Source organism: Falco punctatus (assembly GCF_963210335.1).
Source record: "Falco punctatus genome assembly, chromosome: 1".
NCBI classification, from domain to species: domain Eukaryota; kingdom Metazoa; phylum Chordata; class Aves; order Falconiformes; family Falconidae; genus Falco; species Falco punctatus.
In genome coordinates this window covers 104,958,530-104,979,830 of record NC_137580.1, presented here as the reverse complement: position 1 = coordinate 104,979,830, position 21,301 = coordinate 104,958,530, and the positions used below count along the sequence as shown (strand labels likewise).

The following is a 21,301-nucleotide window of genomic DNA, read 5'->3' as shown; positions in this document are numbered from 1 at the left end:
GTGGCCCCTCCAGCGCTCCCCTGCTACCTTCGGCCAGCTGGGCCTGGCAGCTCCCTGGCAGCCCCGGTGTATCAGAACATACAAAATGTATTTGCACAAGCAAATCAAACCCACTTGCTCTGGCGGCTCTATCCATACCACCTGAGATTCTGCATCAAAGATGTTTCCCTGTTTTCTCCTGTTTTCCTTCACCTAACAAGCATACCATGCTGGGCACGAACATTTGTCGTCCCAAACTGAAATCTGTGCACCCACAGTTGCGATGCAACTAATTTATAACTATGAATAGGGTGCTGAGCAAACCCATCTGGAAATACCAGTAACACAATAATTACAGCCCAGCAGGATGCTTCTTGGCAAGTCCACTCAGACCCACAGTAAGCCTACGAAAGGTGCAGAAAAGTGCCTATTTCTGATGACACTGAATAAAATCTTGATGTTGTTTTCTTTATCAAAATAATAACGACACTTGGCAATTTTTTAGTGTTTTTCAGAAAAACACTGCGTGTCTTTGGCTGATAAAAAGTAGTAGCTGCTTTGGAAAGATACACTTAAATGCTGTGCGAACATCAGTGAAGCCTTTAATACCTTGGAGAGGTGGGTGAGTTAGTCTGTCTCTCAGATTAAGTGGTTAATGGTTACAATAAATGCATTAACTGTCAGAGCCAAGAGAGTCAGACGTTCCTGGTTTATGGGCTACCAAAGGGCTTTGAGCATTTGAAAACAGTGGCAGATGCAAGCTACAAATCCACAGGAAGATCTGTCCGAGTACAAAGTTCAGTGCGCTCAGATTTCAAGTTTTACTCTGTATAGTATGTACGACCATAACCCAACCGAGTGTCAGTTAAGTTCTGATAAACTCTTCAGCAGTGTCCTTCCCCTTGCCTGGCACCAGAAGAGGTACCGGACCCTCCAAGGGCAGCACCAGGAGAACCCGCTGCATGTAGGGGGTGGAGGAGACTGGATGGGACTAGAGGGAGAGAAGGAAAAAAGGAAACGAGCCGGCCAGCTGACACCTTCACAGCGGGTGCCGAAGGGAACAGAGCTACAGAACAAAACCCAAGGCTCACAGAATTTGCAGCTCTGATTTGAATCCAGTTCCTACCCTACGCGTGGGACAGCCCACCTGGGGCACAAAACCTTGTCCCCCCAGACATTCATCCCAACTCTCTGCATTTCTCAGAATGCAGCACTGATCCCCCAGTATTAGACCCCCTTGAAAGATTCCCCTTCCTCTCCTTTTTTTTGCCATTCTAGAGACAAGTCCAATTTTTTTTTTCTTAAAAAATGTAATCTATCCAATGAAAAACTGGGCAGACTGAAAAAATGAGATTTTTAAAGGCTTTGTGTGGGAGTGTATGTCTATAGTTTTGATTTATTCAGTCAGCAATAAACACCTGATTTAATTTGAGTATTGAACAAGGAATTAAGGTGTTAATTTGGATGAATTTGCTTATCCACAGGACACAAACTGCAGACTGGACTTTTCTGTGAACAGAGGATCTCCTTTAATGGATCTCACCTGACAGTGGCAAGCCCAGGCAGGTGATCAGGAGCCCATTCAAGAGAGCAAGAGCATTTGGCCCCAGCATTGCAAACGGCCTTGCCCCACTACTGAAATCCTCAATGCACCTGGAACTTCATTGCAGCACACTGCAGCAGAAACACTGTTTTGAAAGCACAACACCCTGTGCTGCTGAGTGTGGGTCAAAACATTTCCTTGCTTGTATAAATCAGCCTCAGTCCTTCAGCTGAACCTTTATAACTCAATCCTGTGAACTTCTGCAGACCAAGAGCAATCATTTCCTGCTAGCATCCTCAATCACGCTGCTGTAGCGGAGCTTTAAAGAAACTGGCACTTACTCCCCTGAAGGTGGAAAGTGCTGAAGGAAAGACTGGGACAAACAGCACTGAGTAATGTGACAGGCAAATGCTCATACTGGTGACAAATGGTGTTACCAGCATAAAAGAGACAAGTGCAAAAGGGAGAAGAAAGAGGGGAGGACTCAGGGAAAAGGGGGGAGGGAAATGAATAGGCCAAATCTTCCCTGGCATAAATCAGCTCTGCTGCAGTGGTGTTGCATTCAGAGAGCTGAAGCCCATGGCGAGTGTTTATCCTCCAAAACCATGGAACAAAAGGCCACTGGAAAAATACGGAGGGTGAGGGAAAGGTACAGGGTGAGTATTCTACTGCTGGAGACCAAATCAGACATGCGGAGACCTGGATTTTCTTCCTGGCCTTGTCATTACCTGCAACACACCATCTGTTCCCTCTGCTTCCCCAAGGTTTTCTCTGTACAGGAGCAGGGAGTTCTCTGTTTACACAGAGCTTAGCAAAATGAAGCGTGACCATCCCCAGCAGCTCACGGTGCCCCTGGCAGGCAATACCAGCGAGATAATAACGGTGTTTTCTCCCATCACTCAGCACATGCCCTGCTTGCTCTAGCCATGTGTCCTCCAGTGAACTGCCTCTCCACTGGGCAACGCTTTCCATCCTCTGTGTGCTGGGGGAACTGAATGGCTTGACGACGACAGAGCTGGCATTCTGCCTCTCGAACCAGAGCAGCCCACAATCAGATAAAACCCAAAGAAGAAAGCCAGCTTCTCTGCAGCCATGAGGCCTCAAATCCCTGAGGACTCCTGGCCGCAGGACCCTTCTGCTTTTTGGGACATATCATGTCCCAACCATCACAACATTCTGTGCTTTGAAAGAGGAAATAGCAGAAACCATCAACTTACCCTGTGGTATTAGCTGCTCCTCTGCACCTCTGTGTCCTTTAGGCTCTAGTTAAGAAGGTCCAGGTAAAAAAAAAACACACCAAAAAACACAAAAACACAGATATGAAAAATTAGGTTTCTTGCTGCCAACTGGCTCAGCCACACTATATATATTTTCTTAATAGTCAGTAAAATGTATCCTGTTGATTAACAAGCTGATCAGAAAGGCTAGTGGTGCAGCTGTCTCAACAGCTCTGATTGCTTTTAAATGATTGTCTATTCACAGTCCTGTCACTCACAGAAGAAATAACTACCCTAGTAAACAGTAGCAAGTTTTCCTGGACCTCAGCCTGGAGAGGCATCAGCCAGCCCAGAGCTGTAAGGTCACCCAGAAACAGTCCTACCATTCAAAGCACCTAGTCCGTATCAACCATTGCTGCATTGGGCACCAACGTTCTGCCCTTAGTCCATCCAGCTGAGAAACTCGGTGGCATGCAAGCTAAGATTTGGATTTGCTTTGGCTGAAAAACTAGAAACAGGGCAAAGTAGGCAATAATTCACAAAAAACTCTGGAGAAGGGGATGGGAGGGGTAGAGGCTTAGCTTTTCATAACCCCAAATCACACACGACAGTCGGGTTTGACTTCTACCAACTCTAATATCACACTTACCGAAAGATCTCCTGAAGTGTGCAATCTCTGTAAGTGAACCTGGGGTGGGCTCTGAGCAAAAGTCACAGTACAGTGTCAAAATCCCGCAAAACAGGCAGTCCCCCACCATCCTAAACCATCTGTGTGAAATTCCCTACATTCCACCAAAACCGGCAGCGCTGCTTTTTGGCTAGCTTCGAATTGTAGGTACAAGCTGGTGTGGGGAGGGAAGGGAGCCAAATGTGAACCCAGATCCATGAAACATCCCCACAGTGTGGGGGGATGCTTAGCAAGGGAGCAAGCAAGCTAAGCAACGCTTAGCAAAGCAAGCACGACAGAGCTCGGGTAGGGGCTTCAGCAGGGAATTGCATGTCAATAAGCAACTCAACTGATCGCTTCTAATTGCCGAAAGACACTGTCCTGACTTGAAATGGTCCACTACATTCCTGATACCCAGATGTTATGCTAGAGTTGTTATTTTGCACTAGGTTAAATAAATCAAGGCTAGAAAAAGAAGAGGTAACAGTGAGCAAGGACTGCCCCCGGTAGCACACACGCAGCCGGCTGTGTGCAGAGCCTGGAAGGCTGGCTGACAGGACAGAGTCGCGTACGGCTTGGGCATCACCACCTGCTTTTTGGAGGTGACCACTAGCTACCTCCTGGATTTACTGCAGGGGTGGAGGGTGCTGATGCTGGACCATGGAGTCAGCCTGATGCAAGCGCTACGGGGGATCTGTTCAGTTGGGCAGCACTGCCAAAAGCCTGGGCGAGCGGCGTTTGCTGCTCCTTGCTGAGCAAGAGGATATAATGGCATGTACACAGCCTCTGAGAGCAGAGAACTTTGAGTGGAAGGGACAGAGTTTTCAGTACTTTTGCTCCATTGACTTTAGTACAATGAAGTGCAGGTGCAGAGATACTGCGACAGCAAAAATAAATGACATGGGGAAGGCAGAATGAGCCTATAATGGACACCAGGGGAAACTGCTTTAATTCAATTCCTGGCAGCCATCACCGTGGTTCTGAAAATACTTTGCAGAACATATTGTTAGTGAACCTCCCTCCGTGTTGTGGCATCCTGTCAAATTATAAACATGGACGACATCTGGTCTATGTTGGTTGCTCCAAGTCTGCTGCAGCCATGAAGGGCTGCCATAATAAACTGCTCGGACCAAAAAAAAAAAAATATAAAAAAAAGAAGAAAAAAGCAAAGTAGGCCCTATAGAGGATAAAGAACTAAGAACTGCTTTGGGAGCAAGCAAAGCAACTGACAGCAAGGTTTGGAAAGACAGGGCTTTGGAAGCAAAAAGCAGGGATCTTGAAATGAGAATGCCAAGGTCAAGGAAATTCAATGCGTGGGGATCTGTCTAGCCAAGTGGGCTCAGAGGGAGATTTTCTTAAAAGTGTATTTTTTTTTCATGCCACAAGAGGGATCATAAAACAGCCCATTGTGTTTATGGCAAATTTAAAAAAAATATCATGCAGACTACAACTGATGTTGCTATTCATGGGAAAGTTTTTGTCCTAATAAAACCAAGAATTACCCCTACACCCCAGGCCGTTACCTCCCCGCACCGCTCCCAGATGGGGAGACGCTGCCTTTGACGTTCAGTGTCCCCCTGTGATCCCAATACCTCCCCGGAGTTTCCTCAGGAATGCTTCCATCTATCCAGGCCTCAAAACCCCACAGTCTTTGGACTTAAACCACATACACTGAAACACACAGGCAGGCACAGTGGCCCTGCTGAGGTTAACAGAAACCTGACTTGCCAGAGACCAGAATCAGCTCTCAGTAGAGGCTTGTGCCAACAGAAATTGGGGCTAGGACAGGCCACTAAGGCTGACAAAATGGAGCTGAATATGTTTCTGGGCTCAGCTGCTTTCCTCCAGGAGCATGCCTGCTCGGCACTGGCCTAACTTAAGGAGGGCAGAGACACAGGGAGAAAAAGAAAAGCCGCAAGTGCCGCTCCCTGCGAAGGGGTGATCCTCCCTGCTGCACAGGCCGTAGCGAGGGACCCTGACGAAAGCACGTCCCACTTGCTGCAGCTAAAAGGATGCTACAAGGTGGGATCAGGGAGGACTGAATCCTTCCTTGCCTGTGAGTCCACATGGGTGCTGGCGTGCAACCACCTCTGTGCTGACAGCTCAGCAGAAAGGGAGAGACGCGAGGTGACATTAAACCGTGAAAGACTGAACAGCCGCTGGTTTAGAGCCATCCGGGCTCAAAAGCTAAATAACACTGCCTCTAACCCTAAGAGGGGCTGAAAGCTCTCGAAACCTCTCTCCACAGGGCAGTTTTCCTGTTTGCAAATGCCTGCAGCAAGCGTTTGCAAAGACCAAAGCTGTGGTGTCCCTGCTGAGGGTGCAAGGCGCAGCCACAGAGGCACTCACACCCCAGGCTGCCCGCCCTGCGCCCATCACGCAGCACCACCCCAGTGTGGCCGCTCCGTCAGCAGCTCCTTGCTGCAGCAAACACGGCAGCAAACATGCCCACAGAGAGAGGAGTTGCCCATCTGAAAATCTTAACCCTCTTCTCCTTTACAGAGCAGAGGGAAGGAGCTGCCAGTTTTTCCTCCAGCCTCTCCCCTGCAGCTCCCAGTACTACAGCAGACTGACACAGCTCCCTTTTTTTACCTACCCTACGTGAATCCTCTATGTAGGGTGTGCGAGTTGGTGAACAGAAGGTTAGGCTTACCAACAGATCCCACTGTTTTTCTTAAGACAGTCCCAGGATTCAGCAGGGGAAAGGCATCTGGTAGCAAATCGTCGTACCACGTGGCCGTTGTCCCAGTGATCGGCAGGTTGTTTTCCAGTGCTGGGCTTCGCTCTGCAGCCTCGAGCAGAAGGATCTAGACAGGGGAAGGCAAACGAGATCAGCAGGACTGTTTCATACATGGTCATACATAATCCTGAAGAGGTCCTGAAACTCCTCTCCTTGACAGCAGGAGCTGTGAATAACTGCATCACAGACCGCAGGGCTTTGGTGTTAGAGCTCTATCAGTTTTCTGGAAAGCAGCGCTAATTACTGTAGGAAGGTGCCGTGTCCTGCACAAGCCCTCCTTGGAGAGGCTTCACTGCTTCCAGAGAGGCTCAGCCTCACACAGGCTTGTCTCCCTGGTGGAAAACATCAAACCAGGGACCGAAGCTGGTGTTAGGAGACAGCATTTTACTGCCACGTTACGTGTCAAACCCAGAGTTGTAAGGTCAGAAGTTACTGAGAGCTGGTACGTGGTGAAGGCCTGTACCCTGGATGCCCAGGGTAGTAAACTGAGGTGCCCCAGGACAAGTAATGGTTTTAAGTCAAAGCACAAATGCTGACCAAATTACAGATGATGAAGAATATAAAGCTTTTAAAGAGCTGAGGTGCTTTAATTTTTGAGCAAATAGAAAAAGGCAGGCAATTTCCTCAGAGCTCTACTTAGAAGTAATAGGATATATATATATATATTAAAACTCGCAACTGTTTCTATGCCTTGCAAACACACTACCTGCAAATAAATCCACATCCCAATGTGCGTCCCTGAGCTATTGGGCCATTTACAACCTAAGCTCCTGGGCAAAGTGACCCTGTTTCCCCTGTATGATTTTTAAACCGCTATTCATCAGGCTGTGCTCCCCTGGCCACTGGTGGCCCACAGGGAAGTGGAACTTGGTCTTTAACATGGCTGAAACAAACCTAAACACCCACAAGAAGCAGAGGGATGGAGGACCCAGGTGGACTCTGCCCACTGACAAACTCCAGTAAAGCAAAGCCCAGGAGAACATTCATTGTGCTTCAGAATCAACATTTTAAATCCCATTTTTCACAAAGCTAGGATTTTTTTTTAAATAAATTGTCTATTTTAATCTAAATGCTTCATACCCCTGCCTTCCCAGCCACTATGCAAGGATGACACAGCAAGTAGTCTACAGATTTCTTTTGAAAAAGCCCAACCCATCAGCAGCACTGACCTGGGGTGCCAAGCCCACATACTCTGCTGCAGATGGATTTTACCCCAGGGGCTCGACAGTAGCGAGGGAGGCCAAGGGCAGCGCCCACCCCGCTGGTGGGGCAGCCCCTACTTTAGCCCTGCCTGGGATGCAGCTGCAGCCCTGCCGACCCACCTGGCAGCTGGATTGGTCCCTGGCACAGCTGCCTGCTCAGGATAGACACAGGCTGCCCATCAGGTAGGAGCAGGGCTGAGGTTTCCAGAACAAGAGCTTTGATCCAAGCATCCGGCATCTCCAGCAAAGTCTGCTTTCTAGAGCACAATGCTACATGGAAAAATCGAGGAGCGCAACGCCGTGGTTTGTTATGGCACCATCTCTTCCTGTTTGGAAACCACCTAAGCAAATACTGATTTTGGGATAAGGGAAATAAAAGAGAGCATGGCTCAAACTTTCCACTAAATCCCTAGAAGTTTCAGCTTTTACATGCTGTGTTGTCTGTACATAATGAAGTCACATTGCAATTATAAATGAGAGTGACTTGGCTCCGCTTGTTTGTTTTTAACTTGCAATTATTACAAGGTTTATCACTTATTTATTACAAGGCATGGCGAGAGCCAGTATTGCAGCAGCGCCAGAAATGATGAACTTCCTGCAGAATGTACTGGCCTGACAGGGGTGAATCAGAAACTAATTAAACTGGGAGCTAGGTTAAGTGCAAGGGAACTGAACCTCAGCTGTTGCAAACAAGCAAGACTCATCCTTTACTGCAATGATCTTTATTCACGGAGCCAGAGTCTTGCTTTCTGAGTAATAAGCAAGCAACAAGGAATCGGGTCACAATGCTTTTGTTCAGCTGGCTTCTCTAATGCCAGGCAAGAAATCGCTTCAGTCTGTCCTTGCACTTCTGTGCTTCTACCCTGTGATTTATTTGTCAGACTTTCAAGGCAACATGCTATCAGTTCAATAAACACTGAAGCATGTGCCTTACCATAATCACGCTTAATTCCCATTGACATGGGACTCAAGTGTGCATTGAATAACTTTCCTGAATCCCTTTATGCTATTATATTACCCTCTTACTTCCCCAGCAAAACACCTGAATGTTGCCAAAGCGTCCTCAGCAACAGGGGCGAAACCCCCTGGAGGTGGCAAATTAAAGGGGCTCCAGCCAGGGCAGCGTCAGGATGCTCCTGCTGTGAGAAAGGACCGACAAGGGCTGTCTTGGACAGCATTTTGCCACAGCTCAGCAGTGCTGGGGGAAGAGATTATATTAATTCAATAGCAGCAATGGTCAGAGACCAGCAAACTGCAGGGGTCCGTGGCCCTCCCGGGTGGTGCGAGCAGCACTACCACAGCTCTGCTGAAGGTTGCATCTGGAGTGGAACAGCTCCAAATCATTTTTATGGGTGATAATAAAAATGTGTTACCACATAATCAACACAAAACAGTGGCAACGGTATCCTTTTCATTAAAACAACATGTTTTAAATGAGCGCTCTGCTGATAAACGCTGTAAAATATTTAAAGGCATGCACAGAATAATCCAGTGTGCTCTTTTATAAATTGACTATATATACTTAGCAGTCGTTAAGGCTCAAACCATAGTTACAAGTTTATTTTCTCTGGGCACAAAATGATAGAGGTCAGGAAGTCTCCAGGCTTGAAATTGCTGAGAAATTCTAGTTTTTATGATTAGGACTGAAGAGGTGCCCAAAAGAAATAAAGCAGAAAGAAGCTCTCACATCCGTGAGATCCACAGAGCCAAACTAAAGAAGGAAAAGCACGAGGGATTTAGTCACATTCAAAATCTCAAGCTCTACACAGTTCTTTCAACAAGGAGCGTCCTCTCACAAGCTAGCACAGCACACAGCACTAACGGGGGTCCTTACACATTATTGAAATAGCGCTGGAGCCACTCATCTATTTTCTGTCACGTTCTGTTTTTCTTAAGGCTGCCATCACTGTAGTCAAGGGACTTGAGGAGAATTCCCACTTTCATTAAACAAAAAAAGAAATTTTCTAGCCCTCTGAGTAAACTGCTGGAAAATGATACCACAGAGGCTCACAGCCAGAAAGCAAATTAGCAAAATGTGCAATGTATTAAAGTCTTGGTATTAAGGTCTTGGTATTTTCTAGTCAATAAGGTTGAGGTAGAGGGATAACACCAAGTGAAGAAGAACGTGTGGTTTTCATTGGAAAGACTCATTGGAAGCAGTGCCCACCTCTGCTGCCGTTACCACTTCCAATGAGGAAGTTATGGCTCCGTGAAGAATGGAGGCAGGAAACACCCTGATCCCATCATATAAAGGAAATAAGTCTTGATGCCATGGGTCACGTTACTCAGCCAACCAAGCAGAGCAGGTACAGAGAACCAGCTGAAGGGCTGTGCTTGTGGTTGCTGCCTGCGGTGCAGGGAGGGCAGATCCCCGCAGAAGACACAAAGGCTTTTCCTCCCTGGTTGCGCTGCATTAAAGATGGCCTCGACTCAGCAAAACACTCGGGCTTTTGTCTTTTTGCACGGATGGAAGCAAAAAGTCAAATCTGAGCCTAAACGGACAGGCTGAGCTGGAGCCTCTGGCAGCAGAGGTCCCAGCGGCATGAGGGCTGCTCTCTGGTTTCCAGACCCCACCTCTCAGATGCAGCTGAACTGGGTCAGAAAGCTGGAAAGAACTGAAATGGGGCCACGTCTCCTGCCAACACTGCAGCGGGAGCCGGGCCCGAGGTAGGAGATGGCGTGTGAAGGCGAAGGGAACGCAGGAGCGATGATGCACTGCACTGGCCCAGGAGCTCGCAGGCCAGCGCCAGCGGCAGAGGTTATTGACTGCAAAACTCACCCCCAGGCCCTCCGAGTCCCGCAGAGCCGCCGGGCTCACCTCTGTACAGCATCTGGCGCTCGCTCTTCTCCCATGGCTCAAAGCCTGGCTCTTCGCTGCGGGGCCCGCTCACGTGCAGGGCCCTCAGCAGGGACATTAGTGTTATGTGCCTGAAGCTCAGTCCCAGCTTACTCAACCCACCTCCCCCTTTCCTATTTGCCAGCATAAACTTTCTAAACTTCAGACACATACCACATTTCTTGCGTCAGATCAAAACCTCAGGCCAGGGACAATGGAAATGGGAGGAAGGTTTTCATCTTCTTGAGATGTTCAGTGTCAAAGGACTTTTTTTGGCTTGTAGTGGCTTTCAAGAACCCTATTTTGGTTGTTCCCACACATCAAAAGAAGATTTCACAAACACGGCCTCCACCCATCATCCGTCCTCCACTCGCATTCCTGATGTCCCGCAACTAGTAGGTGCTAGAAACAAGGAAAGAACAGCTGGGCTTCCAAAGATTTCAAAATTGATACAACAGGGCTCAGAATGCTTTTTCTTTGGATAAAAATCCATGGAAATGCAGGGGGAATCATCTGACATCATCCAGATGGATATTATTAATTAATAAACAGGATATTTGGTCTCTTGAAGCACTGGCGGAATCAACTCCCCTCCATCCCTCTCTAAAGAGGAGGGAAAGAAACTGCATGAATCCAGCTCATAAGCTAAAAATTCCAGTGTAAAATAAGATTCCCTTGATCTTGTGAAGACACAAGCTGATTAATAATGGTAATTGCATAACTTGTTGGACATATCTTCCTTTATAACAAATTATTTGGCAAAATGCAAGAGTTTTTTAATCTTTCATCAGGCCAGAGCTAAACAGGGAGTTTTACAAAATCTGATGGAGAATGGTATCTCTCTTGTAGCAATATGAAACCTGTGAACGCAAGACTCCAACACAGATGCAATTGCTTGGTTTCAAAAGCCAAAAGACATTCAATAAGTGTCCACTAAAATCTGATGAACTGGGTACCCAGAGAGAACCTAGGTGACTTCATCCTTATTACATGTTAGAGGCTTTGGCCAAAGAGGACAAGCTAATTAGTACATGGAGGAGTTTTCTTTATATTGATAAATTATGGGGGAAGCAATAGCTGATGTCATGGTAGTGACGCAATGTAGACTAAAAGGTAAGGTTTATGTCACCAGCTATTGCATGGAAGACAGAAATGTGGACCAAAGGCTTCAACCAACCCACAGGTAGCACAGTTCACGCTCCTTCTGCGGATGTATTTGGCTTTTTGTACCGTTTTACAGGGCTTCCAAAAAAGAGCATGCAAAAAGTGACTGTTCCATCAGCAGGTATCTTCTGGAGGGGAATCAGAGCAGAGAAGACACAAAAGCAGAGGCTAGCCTACCCGTGTAGATGAAATGCAGGCAGTGTTCAGCAGATCATCAGACCATCGAGGCTTTGCTTGAGAGCAGCAGCGAGGGAAGGCTGGCAGCGGTCCTGCTGGGTCACTGCGCTCTGAGGCACCCTGGGGAGCTTCTCAGATATTGCTGCACACTGGACATTTCCCTCTGCTGCCGTGAGCCCATGCAGCTGCCATCACTGGCACCCCAAAGTGTCTGTTAGAGCCAGGGGAAGAAGATAGATGTGGAAAGGATCCAGCAATCCTTCAATGCTGTGCTAAGAGCCCGTTGCAGAGTGAAGTACACGAAGGAACTGGGAGTGAAATCAGATTCCCCATCATTACTTTAAAACGCCTGATAAAAAAGCATCAGAGCTATAACCTTCCACCCTCAAAATTACATCACTCTGCCCGATTTATTGCTTGTCACCTGCTGGGGATGTAGCAGTCCTATGGATGTGGAGCCAGGCCAGCCTGAGCTGAACTGCGTTGACGAAGTAACATCTGTTCTCAGCTCTCTGCTTCTCACCTGGTGAGGAGCCCTCAGCTCTGGCTGAGTCACAGCAGCTAGCTCACACAGGCTGAGGTGCCCTGTGTGCTCTCCTCCTCCGCTGGGCTCTAAAGGAAAAGCTGCAAGAAGAGAGCAGCACAACCAAAAAAAGATAAGGGGCTCCATCTTTTCCTGGCTTGCCTTGGTGCGACCTGAAGAAAAGGATCCAAAGTCATTTTTCTTTTATGATCGCACTTGCCTTACAAAGCTTCGCTAGAATTTCTGATGGAGAAGCAAGGGGAAGCTTGCATGTTTGGTGCAGGATTATTACCAAAGGATCTGAGCCCTTACAACCCTTAGGCTACTCACACATACCCTTGGCTGAAACCCACATTTTATCCACAACAGTACTTCTCTTAAAAAAACAAAGCCTGTAATCACTATTCCCAGGTATTAAACACACCAAAAGCATTTCCGAATGTGGACACAGGATTTTCTTGGCAAATTCATTTGCGTGTTGTAGGAAAAGAGATTTTTTTCAAAGTTATTTTATGAAAATATTAAATCTATTTGACTAAAAATGCAAAACTTGTAACTAAAAGACTTTGCGGGAGGGGAAGGCGGAGGAGGACGTCTTTGAAGCCTTTTTGTGGTTCTGGCAAACGATTTACAGCATTGGCCAAACACATGGAACAGTCTCAGGGGACAAATTGCTCCTTCAGTCCAACAAGTGATAAGAAATAAGATCCAGCAATTACTAGACTTGAGAACCAAAGGATTGTAAGTGTCATTCTGAAATACAGAAGCATGCCCAAACGAGAGAAAGGCCAGTACCCAAACTGCCTCAAGTATCATAATCATGATTATTGCTGATTAGAAAAAGGCCAGTGAGATAGATGCAAAGTTCAGATACGAACACTGACACAAAATTCAGTTTGCCCACCTAGTTCTGCTTCATGTCTCTTCCTTGTAAAAATCAGTTAGGAAGCTGCATTTTATTCTTAGGGACATATGTTGCATTAACTTACATACAGAAACCCAGCATTAAATTAAAAATTTTACAGGGATTGACTTAACTTTGTTATTGCTACTGGAAACCAGCCGGTTGTTACACAGCTCCCTGTGAAATAGCCCAAATACTCCTTAAATTCAATGCGCTACTGGAGCTGGAGGTGCAGGTTCTGTGCAGGGTCATTAGAAAACCCTAGCGATTAGGTAAGCCACCTTCCTGCTCGGGACAGAAAAAAAATAAATAACTGCTAGTGGCGGTCACATCCCCAACATGGAAAATCCATGAAAGCCCTTGAAATACCAAGCAACCACTAATGTCCACTCTACAGGACCACCAGCAGCCTCACAGGACGAGCAGCTGGGGTTTCCCTCCTAATCTCTCAGCCGTGTCACTGTACCTTGAAACGTTTACTGTTTTCCAAATATTCCTCCACTAAGGTAGGAAAATGTTTTATTGTCTATCAGAGAAAGAAAAGACAAACCCCATAAAACATCCCAGACAGCTGCCAGTATTTCATGTAGCTGCTGGGAAGATAGAGAAATATTTCATACAATGATTACATTAAAACTCCAAGTAATGGTGCTTCATAATTAAAAGACAAAGGGCAGTGAAGGTGCTGTGGGGTAATCTGTTCTAAATAAACGAGGTGATTTCATATAAATAGCAATGTATCGATCGAACTCAGTGCACAGTACAAAGGTTTTCTTGAAAAACTTTCAGAATCTTCCGCGTGGGGAATCACATTACAAGGACTGTTCTCATGCAAAAAATATGCATGCCATTTATCAATCACACAACGTATCAATCAGACACTAGATACGTGTAACGTTATCTCCCTGCATTAATGCTGGAAGTGAAATGCCACAAACTTCTCAAAAGCTGTGTCAGGAGATAAGACTGGTTATATCAACTCAGATCAAATGCTGCGCTCCAGCTCCCACCAAAAGCTGGGATTAGCGGCACCCTGCCTGTAGCTCTGTGGTGGGGTTTATTGAAAGAAACCGGCTGAACAAAACGAGCAGAAATTTGTATGCAGCTGCCTACTTCTGTGCTAGCACTGCCGGCCGTGGGCATGGTGCTGCTCTCTCCGGAGCTTCGGTGGAGTTTGTCTGGGCTTAGCACCGTGACACAGGAGGGCAGCATCAGGCTCAGGAAATCCAGCAAGGAAAGGCTGTGCAGGCTTCCCACCAAGCAGCTGTGCTGGTCAAGGAGAAACCTCTCCTATGAAATAAAAGCGGGGTTCATTCTGCGCTCCCACCAGCGAGGCTCCCTGCAGGGTCAGGAGGGTCCTGTAGTGATGTCAAGTAAGGTGTTATGGGTGAGAGGTAAGGTTTGGCATGTTGGGGGGCTTGGGGGTGTAGGGGGGCGGCGGTAATTTTCTTCTGGCCTGCACACTTCTGTGTCCCTGACCCCAGGGTCAACACCATCCTCCCTGATGTAGATTCTCACAGCCTGTAGATTTCAAACTCAACACCAACCCAGCTGTCAAATCTCTGATGTCCAAATGGGTTTGGTACCAAGCAAATGGAACAGGCCAACTCTGTCCTGGGAGATGACAAGGTAACTCGAAACAGGGGAGGTGAGGATGGAACCTAGTTCCACCCGCTTCCACCTACCGTGACATCTCCTACAGCCACAAGGACAACCCAGAGCAGCACCAAGGAAAGCCTAAGGCACATAAAGAGTTTGTTCTGCTGCACTGTTCAGCCATGTCTCGGGGTCTCTCTCCTCCCCAAAGGATATATGAGCACTGGTCCCTCATGAATCATTTTTCACTCCATTTGCTCTGTGTTTACTCTTGCTTCTTGCTTTCTGATCCAGCTCTCACATCACAAAAAATCAGAGGGCTACTTTCGTTACCTCATTTGGATGTCGATCTTACAAGCTGGATGAACCAACTCATCATTGTAATCAAAAAGATGACACAATTTCTGGTTATATCCCCATTTTTTGAGGGAAATAACTATAAAAGCCTGTAGAAGAGGAGTGTGGAAAGAAGAAACCACAGGTTCACAAGCCTCTTCCTCCAGAACCGAGTTTTAAGTTTCTTTAACTTGCCCTTCACAGCCCCTGGACAACAAACCTGCGTTTTACATTTCCTCACACCTCACCAAGAAAGGCTCTTGGCTCCTCGTCCCCATTGCAGTGATGTGAGGAAGAGATTGTTTTTCATTCATCCCTAACCTACTCTATTAAAACAAAACTTCTCACCCAGCACCAGTCTGCCCAGGTCCACAGCACCTTCAGAGGTAGCTTTCCATACGTTTGCTCTCACCCTTGGGCCTTGCAGTATTTACAATAAGTCTACACAGGCTTCCCGAGCCCCAAAGCCCTGACAGCAGGTGCCACTGCCCTTCCCTGTTAGCAGCTGACTGGCTACAGAGGCGGCTGATCTCACCCACTGCCATTCCCTGAGCTCACCAGGGTCATGCCGGGCTGAAATCCAAAAGAGCAAAAGCAGCAAAACTCCTCCACTTCACCTGTCTCCAGAAGGAGAAGGACCGTGGCAGAAAATCCATCTTTGCTGATAGGAAGGATGAACGTCCACATCTGCCCTTGCAGAACGAGACAGCAAAAACCAGCAGGGGATCAGTCTCCCACACCAGCAAGGGATGTGTGTGCCCATCCCATCACTCCTGTCTTCCTCTGAACAGCTTCGGGCTGTTGCGGTGAAATGAGACATTACAAGAAAACAGTTTGGAGTGCTGAGAGACAACTCTGCATCCAGATCAACCAGCAGATCAGGAATCTTTCTCCAAAATCCAGAGCAGGAATGTGAACAATACTGAACAAATGCAAGCACCTTTATAATGGTGCTAGCTATTACTGAATAACAATGACTGAGGTCATGACATTGCTACATAGATCAAACTGAACTTAAATTAACCTTGAAAAAAGGGTGAATCAGCATATTTCTCTTGCGTACAGTACCAGCATTAGTGTAATGTTGCTTCACTCTCCACTTAATTGCTACAGTCAATTTTTGCACAGCACCCACAGCTTTTCAAACAAAGTGGAAGCCAAAAGATTGATAATGACCTTGCTGGGCTGTGCTGCAGAAGGCACCCTTGTAGAGACACGGTCTTTAGTACTTCACAATAGAAAGAAATAATTAGTTTCATTCCGTAAAAGCAAACCCTTCAATGAGCTTTGCTCCCAACTTGGGTCTCTGTGGGAGTATAGGAAGGTCAGAAGGAAACCCACCACAGCCACAAAACAAATTGCCTCCCTGCACTAAACCAGAGCCACAATGCACGACAAGATCATGAGCCAGCGAGAATCAAGCTACCCTGAGTGCCAATCAAGCCAGCACAGAGAAGGTGGCTGGTCTTGGCTGTGGCTGGGACCAAGGCAGTACCAAGATCCTTCAGTGGTCATCTCCAGGGTCTGGCTGGCTACAGCTTGGCACAGAACTTAGCAGGCATCTGCCTCACTGTCCTCATGTCAGCAGATCTGCAAGACTACGAAGTCTTCAGCCATCAGCATGACGTTTGTTTGTTGATGATGCTCCAGTGCTCCCTCCTGGACACAGACCAAGTCGCAGCCAGACAGCTACCAACACAGGAAGCATTTCCTATGGCCCGCACATCAGGTTTGCCAGTCAGGAGACAAATGCCAGCTGCTGCACAAGTGTCCTAGGTTAGAGCAGGAGACAACGTGCTTCTGTCTTCGCTAGCGCTCCTGCAAAGGAGGCAAGCAGGCAGCACTTCCCAAACACTGCGGGCAGCTGGTGCCAACGCCAGAAAGCAGTTTGCTTTCAGGTGATGGGAATGTCACCCAATTTAGACCAGCTTCATATCTGTAAGCCAACCCCCCTGGCCTGGGTGCAGTTTCACTCTTGGGCTAAGACTCTGGGCATGCAGGACCTCCTTCCTCCTCCACGAAGCCCTGCCAGAGCCCCGGCTGAGGTTGCCATTAGCCTCTTACGCTTCGTTCCCCAACAAGTGCGGAGCAGCACAGGGCAGCAGCATGGGTGCTCTGGTGTCAGGACATCTTTGGTTTTCCAGGGAGCCAGATATAGAAAATCCTGGGAAGTGAAAGAAGGTATAGCTGGCTACAGGCTGAGCACAGAAGAGCCGATTTACATCTCTTGGAGGCTGGTCCCATGTCTTATTTGGATTTGGGACTGCAAACCCAGAGGTCAGTCACCAGCCCTGCTCTCCTCTCCAAACGCCTACAGCTTCTCGCTGCCAAAGAACACCCACCTGCCAGGTCCTGTGCTCGGAAAAACGATCCCGCTCATCTTTGTCCTTTGCACTACAACAGTTGTTTCCACTTGAACAATTCTGCTCCCCAAAATTTCATCCCTACCCCCCACCCCTTCATTTTCCTGTAGTGAAATAGAACTGTAAAGGCTTTGAGGAAGTTCCAGACAACATTGCTCACTCCACTTCAGCACAGACAATTCCCAAATTACCATAGTATCATGCACTGGCTTCAAAACCACCACACATCGACCACCCCCTTCCACAAAGGTTTCTCCCCAAATTCTTTTATGGCATTGATAACCATCAGTTAATGAATAATAACAGCAACACATGCCTTAAAGAGACCAAAGCACTGCATCTAACAGCCAGGAGTGGGCTGTCACAGGAGGGACCACAGATCAAAGGGGAAGGACTGACTCAGCTGCTTTGTTGCTAGACTGGAACAATTTATCTGAATCCCAGTAGGTAGAAACTAAAACAATTTGCAGAACTCACACGCACACACAACGTGAAGGTCTGTCCTCAACGTTTGTCTCCACTAAACCGTGCATGAAAGCTGCCCATCTTTCCAAAAGGGGATAAAAAAGTAGGACTGGATAGCACTTGAAAAGCAGGTTAATGAACAGCTGTTTTTAGAACAATCTATGTAATTACTCCTCTGTTTTGCCCTCTATGTTGGTAAGGTTTCTACAAGGCATTTTTAGCAAGAGAGACCAGAATCAGTCTGTTTCTTTTGTGAGCCAGGGGAATCACTGCTTTACACCCCCACATCCTCAGCCAGCTGAAGGTAAGAGATTTCTCATAGAGCTCTGCCTGCCCTCTGTTTGTGAAGCAAAACCTGAGCCAACGTGCTCCAGCTGACAGCAACGAGTGATTTGTTGTTCATTAACAGCTACACACTTGTGACAGTGGCAAGTGTGGCCCGAACGCACCAGCATGGTGGCCAGCGAGCCCACCACGAGAGCCGGCCAGCCGGTGACAAGGCAGCCGTGGTATGAGGGCAGGCTCCTAACAAGCGAACGCAGTGACGAGCACGATGGTAACACACAGCATGTTATTTCTCAGGTCTGAGTGCCCTTTAGGAGGAGCTGAGCTGAGCAGCAGAGAGCAGAAGGGAGGCAGTGATGCAGCTGCAAGCGAGGCTAGGCATGAGCAATGCCTGCACGCACAGCAGCGCTGCCCTCATTTCCTGGGGCAGAGCCACTGCCACAGCGTGCTCCTTGCTGCGGATGGAAGGACAGGCACCTGATCGCCCCAGGGCTGCCAACCCAGTATCTTGTCCACTGGCAGTTCTTGGAAATTTTGGCCAAATGGAAGAATAAAGGCAGGTCCTTACCTTGGCCTCCAACGTGTTTAGCCTCTCGGTCATATCTGCTAGTCTCGTGCAGTTCATGCATTCTAGAAAGAACAAAACAAAATGATGTAAAATTTCTACATACTTTGCATTTTCATCCAGACCCTGATCCATTTTTGATCCAAGGCACACAGAAAACTAATTTGAGATCAGTTACGGAGGGAATATAAGTATTCAAACCCGTTGCACAGGTGAACAGCCACAACCACACTACTTGAACCTTGTTTGGGGATGTTTAATGGCGCAGAGCATGAAACCAAGCTCCCAATAGGTAGAAGGCAGATAAAGAAAAAACTAGTTTTAAGACTTTTCATGGTGCCAAGCAGCATGACCTGTTGTCACCAGCAGAGACACTTGTTCTGCCACTGGTGCAAGATGGTGTGGCACATGCTCCCACCTCACAGGACATCAGGCTGCACAGCCACTGCCCCATTTAGCTCTGTGCCGTACCCTCTCCTACACTGTGTCCTGGTCAAATACTGAGGAAAGCAATGAATATACAGAATGCCCATCTCTGTGGTGTCCTGCTCCATCCCTGGGCTCCCAGGCCCTGTTATCACTCCTACAACAAATCATTTGTCTCAGCGGCAGCAAGAAAATCCAAGACAGAGCCCAGGGATGATGCAGACTGGAGCCACAGCATGAAGTGTTTTCCATCTCACTTTGCTGCACAGAAGCAACAGATCAGCAGCAACCACCAAAGGGGTCTTGACAGGATGCCTTTAGCAGGAACAAACGTTAACATAATGGGCTCTGGGTGCAGCTTAAAGTGATTGCTTGATACAAAGTACATCACTTATTTAAACAGAAGGCTTGCTGCTTTGCCTCTGTTTTTTTAAAGTGAAGGAGAACAAAGCCCTGAGCAGAGGTTTAATCAACAAGACACTTCCCCAGCACCTTGCAGCAGCACTGACCTGCCCCTTCCCAGCTGTCAGAAAAGCTTTCTAGGCTGCACCTCTCACCTATCATGACTTCAGTTGCAACTGTGTTAAAAAGGGAAAATGACTAGCAGCATGGAACATTTCAGAGAATAAACCATCCATATTCAGGTGATGAATCACTGCTATCTCATGTCCCACAGAGGAGACATCTCTATACACATTTCTGGGCTCCTCAAGAGCTACAGCCAGTTTTCACTGGCCATGTAAAAAGTATTTGATCTTGGTATTTCCACAGGGCTGGGGAGGTTGACCTGCAATTCTTGAGCCCCTTAACAGACCACTAGAGGTGCAGCTCAGACTGAGGTTGCACTGAGGCAGGGGATGTTGAGTAAACCCAGTGCCTATCTATGGCAAGGAATGGGTGAATGTGGCTTTTGGCCTGACTGAACACCACCCCAGCACCCAGGACTCAGTTGTCTCCCCTAACAAGCTTTGTCCCCTTCTGCACAAGGAGCCCCAAGGAATCTCTCCAATCTTCACCCACAAACACTTTGCAGTTTTACGAGGCACATGGTATGTACTCATGGCTCCCAGCCACGCAGAGATTTTAGCGCATGGCTCGGGAGGCCAGGGAGCTTGGCTGTTCCACGTTAGTGATTTACGGTCTAAGAAGATTGCTTGAGTACTAATGGCAACCAATCACCCACTGCATAACCCTTCCACAGAAATCCTCTCACTGGCCCTCCGTGAGGAACCACATAGCTTCCCAAAGGCGCTAGACATAGAGCTTCCACCTCCTGCTACCCAACATTTTGCAGACAAAGCACCTGGTGGTTCAGGAACACTTAGATTGAGGGATTCTCTTACAGGTTAACACTGACATGTACATTCCTTTACCCAACAGGAAATAACATTTGTTTATTTTTATTCTCTGCAATAGATCTTGGAAAATATTTTTTTGGCTTGAATTGGCCGATGAGTGCGCAAGTGCCGTAAGTGCATTGTCCCACAGGGAAGGAAATGGGTGAGGCTTGTTTGGTCTGGATCTGCTTGCGGTGTGTAAAACAGGGAATTACATTCTGCATGTAACCGGCTTCATGCTTTTGATCTTGCTCATCCTCAGAGCAAGATAAGGCTGAATAAATCCAGTGCTCCCAAGAGCCAAAAGGCGTACCAGATGTGTTACAGAGCAAATAAAATATGGAGTCCTATTCTCCCTTCTGCTGGCTTGCACATATTAATAACTCCCATAGGTTTAGAGAGACTGACTTGAACTGTCTGAAAACCATCTCTGTGCATAACTTGAGATGGATTGATCATTTAAGCCCTCTTTGGAGAGCTCAGCTCATAAAAAAGGGCTTGTACTACCCCTCTGCACAAGGGTGAATCAACCAGCTCCGGGGGGTGGATAACTCTGTCTCTGCCAGAGAGAGTGTAGGAACAGCACTGACCCAGCAGCCCTCCCTGCTCTTGAAGACTGTCTCAAAGAGCCCTTTTGGGTGTGCTCGCAGCACCAAAGGTTACGTTTACATGAACAAAATAACAGAAGGGGGGTGGGTGGGGGGAAGCAGCAGTGCCACTGCATGGTGAGACGTGTACTAATACTGTTTTCATGCCAGTGATGCCTTTTGAAACATATGAAAACACAACCCAGGTCAAAAAAAGAACTACTTAAGCTCAAGTTGGGTCTAAACTCTGATCCTTTCCTTCATGAAATGCCTGGAAATTCAAATCCACACCCAAGGTACTTAGCCTGGACCCAAAAGACATTTAACTTATCCCCAAAGTGGACATCCTTATGCAAGAGATCTTCTTACTAAGGCGAGCTGTCCTGCCA

General features: G+C 47.4%; 1 protein-coding gene across 4 annotated transcripts in view; it reads right to left on the bottom strand.

Moving 5' to 3' along the window:
• COL26A1 (collagen type XXVI alpha 1 chain) overlaps positions 1-21,301 on the bottom strand; it is a 191,930-nt gene that overhangs the window by 26,036 nt on the left and 144,593 nt on the right. For 3 of the 4 annotated variants that reach the window (XM_080365412.1, XM_080365414.1, XM_080365413.1), the window contains 3 exons: positions 18,566-18,627; positions 6,060-6,213; positions 2,740-2,784 (listed from right to left, as the gene is read on the bottom strand). In XM_080365412.1, the coding sequence (XP_080221538.1) occupies positions 2,740-2,784; positions 6,060-6,213; positions 18,566-18,627 (261 nt within the window). Of the gene's footprint in view, positions 1-2,739; positions 2,785-3,388; positions 3,440-6,059; positions 6,214-18,565; positions 18,628-21,301 lie in introns of all 4 variants that reach the window. The other variant, XM_080365411.1, reaches the window with a different exon arrangement.